The 4857-nt window shown below is 41.3% G+C and overlaps 1 protein-coding gene across 1 annotated transcript; it reads left to right on the top strand.

The window, feature by feature from the left end:
• The first annotated feature begins 2818 nt into the window (after positions 1–2818).
• Positions 2819–3862, top strand: LOC101585958 (trace amine-associated receptor 4-like). Its single transcript, XM_004630320.1, has one exon. The coding sequence runs from the start codon at positions 2819–2821 to the stop codon at positions 3860–3862; it is 1044 nt and encodes a 347-aa protein (XP_004630377.1).
• The last annotated feature ends 995 nt before the right edge of the window (positions 3863–4857 follow it).

Below are 4857 nucleotides of genomic sequence, written 5' to 3'. Positions count from 1 at the left end.
ATTTCTTTAAAACATTTTGGTACCTAAAATAAGAAAAAAATTATTTATGTTAAAAAATCTATTTATGTACAATTTATATGGGTTTTCATTTTACAAAAGTAAATACAAATTAAAAAGCAAAAAAAAAAAATTGACAAAGTGAATTTCTACAGGAAAGCGAGCTCTAACCTGTCAAGTGTTAAAAGAGCAAACAAAATCTCCATTTGCCTTCGTAAAGATTGTTTTTCACAAGCATTAGACTAGCAGTCTTGATTGTTTTGGTTACTTGCTGTTTTTTTAACTTTGGTCCAAAAGCTTGAGTTAGGAATTTAATAGTAAGTCCTGCACGTGACGTCACCTTAATGGTTCACTCTTGTGTGCGTTTCATCCTATCCGCCTATGGTAACCTAGCACCTCACTTTTTTAATTATTTCCCTAATACATGTAGGCACACAATAGGAATGTGAGAGAATTTTGCTATTCTTCCATTCTAATACCTAGAAGTTGCCAATTCTATGTGCTTAAAAAAAATGGACTTCATCTCATACAAGTAGGGAGTTAAAATACAACAATTCTTTTGGGAGTTATATTTTTAAAATTAAAATTTAAAACTTCAAATACTATATGCTGAAGTTTTGAAAAGCTTATAGTACAAGCACAAATCCTTATGGAATGCAATGATAATTTTTTAACTATCTGCAAAGATAATTCTTAAGAAAATTAAAAAGGATTAAAAGTTTTTCGGTACTAAACAAAGAAATAAAATACAGGATAAAATTATGTTATTAGGTAAGAGAGTTACAAGGTTAGGATTTCATTTTCTTCTGCCTTGTAGATCAAAATATTATGCAATTAAATATTTTTTTGCTGTGTGTTTTGATCAATAGTCTGCACTTCATAAAAGAATTGGATAAAACTTCATCCCCTCATTTTAGTTTAGTATGTCTTGGTCTCTTAAGTTTAATTTACTTGCATAATATTTATTTTAGAATAATTAAAAGTATCTTTAGGAGAGTATGAAGCAGAAGAAACCAAATTATTACTCTGAAAAATAAATTAAGCCGTGATATTAAGATTTCTAATAACACACAGGCCTTGAAGCACTTACAGGAGCTAGTGAAGCAAACAGTGTAGAAATTGTTTCAAAGGTGTTGGTATTTTCATCATTGTCTGTCCTTTGTCAGTGATGAAGACATTTCTGTGGATTTGTTTCCCCCTAAAGTTCATTGAGTTTTAGTGTATTCTCAGGTCCAAGTCCACCTTCCAACCCGGTGTGGAATCTCACAAATGCCTGCCATTGACCATCCGAATTACACATTTGAGCTTCCGGCCAAGAAAACGCAATTCTGTCACACGCTGGGTGAGTCAGTCTCACCATCTTCATATCCTAAGGATGACAGCATTAAGGTTGCAGAGTCATGGATCAGATGATGAGACTCCTGAATCAAGTTGGTTACCAACGTAAGGCCTCAAATCTATGGCCGAGAGATCCTCAACCTGAGTCTGAAGTCCCAAATGAGTCCTAAATGAAAGGAAACAGTGCATAGACTCACAGATTCCATCATTTCAGTTACTTCTTCCGTCACACACACACTTGGATATTATTCACGTACAATCTTACAATCATGAGCATATCTCTTACCACACAATCATGTTAAATTTTTAAAAACTATGTTCTTCACTTTGGAGAGAGAAGCATTTCCTTAACTGAATAGTGTATACTAGGTGGCAGGGTCAAAGGCATTTGCCATTGCCCACAGAGAAGTTTTAAACAAAGACACCACACTGTTTTCAAATGACAGTTACTGTATAAGCAAAATGTAAAGTAACTGTGCCAAAGCATTTGTGACTGTTGAGGGCCTTTGCTCAAGTGCCGTGTGCATACAGGTACTAGCTATACTGACAGTTTGCTGGTACTCAGGATTACCACTTAACAAGGAGATCAAGAATTTTGCCTAATGGCCGGTGATATAGCTCAGTGGACTAAGCACTTGCTTAGGTAAGCGCAGGGACCAGGGTTCAATCCCTGGTACTACATTCTGTGCCAGCCCTGCCCTCAGGCACACTGAACTGGTGATGGACTCAAGGCATGGTGGTGCATGCCTGTAATCCCAGAACTAGGGAGGATCACTATGAGTCCGAGCTATGTATGTGTAGTGAGACCTTGTAAACACACACACACACACACACACACACACACACACACACACACAGTCTTTGGGCTGGCCAGATAACTGAAACACCTGCTTAGGCAGAGCACAGAGACCAGGGTTCGGTCCCCAGGGTGCCATGCTGGCCCTGCCCCTGGAGACACTGAGATGGCAATTGAGACTGGTTGTGGTGGTGCGTACCAATAATCCCAGCACTTGGGAGGCTGAAAACAGGAGAATCACTACAAGCTCAATTTGTGTAGTGAAACCCTGCAGACCCTGTACTAAATATATAAAAAAAAAAAGAAAAAGAATTTTTCGTGTTCCACTTGGGTATTGCATAACTGAATATTGATTCAGTTTTCTTCTGCTCCTCCCTTTTCCAGGAGTGGCGATAGGATCGACAGACTTGGATTCCCCTGAAAACTTGTGAGAATGCCAACTTTGAACCTCTACCACAGAATCACTATTTCTGTTTTGGAAAACGACCCAGCTGATTCCTCTGGCCACAAGGTAAGGGAACCAGCATTCTTACGCACTAAGGATTTCAAACTTGGATTGGAAATGCAGGTTTGCTGAACATCTACAGAAATTGTCCTGCTGCTAACTGATATTATCTCTTTTCTTCTTTTGCAGGAAGAAGGGAGCACAGCTCCTTCAAGAGGCACAGCACTCACAAAGCAAAGACCATGAACTCACCTCACCTTAGAAATGCTCCAGGAGTAGAGTTTTGCTTCCCATTGGTTAATGCTTCATGTCTCAGAAAGGACAGGCCCATGCCAGTTGTCTTTGCCATGTACATGGTCATGACAGTGGCCATAGTGATGACCATGCTGGGCAACGCAGCTGTGATCGCATCCATTGCCCACTTCAAGGAGCTCCACTCCCCGACCAACTTCCTCATCCTCTCCATGGCCACCACTGACTTGCTGGTCAGCTGTGTGGTCATGCCCTTCAGCATGACGCGCTCCGTCCACTCCTGCTGGTACTTCGGAGACCTCTTCTGCAAACTGCACAGCTGCTGCGACGTCATGCTCTGCACCACGTCCATTTTTCACCTCTGCTTCATCTCAGTTGACCGCTACTATGCTGTCTGTGACCCTCTGCACTACATCACCAAAATCACGATGCCTGTCGTAGAGTTCTTCCTACTCATCAGTTGGGCCATTCCCATCTTCTTTGCCTTTGGCCTGGTCTTCTCAAGATTAAACCTAATTGGTGCAGAGGATTTTATGGCAGCTATTGAGTGCACAGGGTTGTGTGTGTTGATATTTAACAAGCTCTGGGGGGTGCTGGCCTCCGTCATAGCTTTCTTTATTCCTGGGACAGTCATGGTGGGGATTTATGCTCACATTTTCACAGTGGCCAGGAAGCATGCCAGGAAGATTGGCACAGGTCCCAGGACAAAACAGGCTGAGTCAGAAAGCACAATGAAACCCACAGCCAGAAGAGAAAGCAAGGCCACCAAGACTCTGAGCATAGTCATGGGAGTGTTCGTGCTGTGCTGGCTGCCCTTCTTCGTCTTGACCATCGTGGACCCTTTCATTGATTTTACAACCCCTGAAGATTTGTATAATGTCTTCCTCTGGCTGGGGTACTTCAATTCTACTTTCAATCCCATTATTTATGGTCTGTTTTATCCTTGGTTTCGCAAGGCTCTGAGGATGCTTGTCACAGGGATGTTCTTCAGCCCTGATGATTCCGCTCTGAGCTTGTTTCCTGCTCGTTCTTAGGAAATGGTCATCTGCAAAGATTCTTCCCTCCTACGGAACCTTCAAGGCTTTCTCCCCACCTCCTGCATGCCCTAGATGAGGAAGTTCTTTGCAGCCCTGTAACAGACACCTAAGAGCAAACAGTAGAACAAGTCATCCCGGTGAACCCAAGTTGACAAAATGGTCCTCGTCTGAACTTCTGAGGAAGGCTTTGCTGACAAAATAAACTTTTCCCAAAAATTGTGAATTTCTGAACTTTCAAAAATAGTGGTTGAAAAACTCACTGCCTTTGTTTAACTGAATGAATGATTTTCTCGCTTTCACCTACAAACCTTAAAGGGAAGCCACATTTGGTCTTCTTGATCTTTGACAGCCACATACTATGTCGGTTGCTCCACATCTCTCCGAGGTTACGGTGGACTCAGCAGGCTGGAGATAGCCTGCACCCAGAGCATCTGAGTCACAGGGGAGCTGAGAAGAGAGCAGACAGTTGTAGTGATTCCCAATTTCATTATTTCTGACTTGCCCCTCTTTTTATGAAGAATTGTATGATGTTTCCAATATTTGATAAAACTGTACAATCATTAAATAAGAACAAGTAAAAGAATTTAATAAAATATTGTTTGTTTCTCCTAAAGTATAGGTTTTATTTAGAATTACATTTGGTTTCACATTAATAAAAATCATGAAAAAGATTCATACTGTTCTACATTATAACACAACTTTTTTTCTTTTTTCATTTGTTTTTTGTATTTTTTTAGTAAGGGTCTACAGGGTCTTACTATGTAGATCAGACTTGCAGTGATCCGCCTGTATTCAGCCTCCCAAAGAGTTGGGAGTTGGTGCGTGCACCACCACACCCATTCTCAATCACGTCTCAGCGTGCCTGGGGGTGGGGCCAGCAAGGCAGGCCGGCAATTGAACCCCTGCCTCTGTGTCTGCCTAAACAGGTGCTTTAATCTGCTGAGCTATTTGGCCGGCCCTTATAACACAACTTTTCAATGGAATAGTTCTTG

Source organism: Octodon degus, unplaced genomic scaffold, assembly GCF_000260255.1.
Source record: "Octodon degus isolate 3935 unplaced genomic scaffold, OctDeg1.0 scaffold00034, whole genome shotgun sequence".
NCBI lineage: Eukaryota > Metazoa > Chordata > Mammalia > Rodentia > Octodontidae > Octodon > Octodon degus.
Note: the sequence above shows the minus strand (reverse complement) of the source record. Positions and strands in the feature narration are given on the sequence as shown.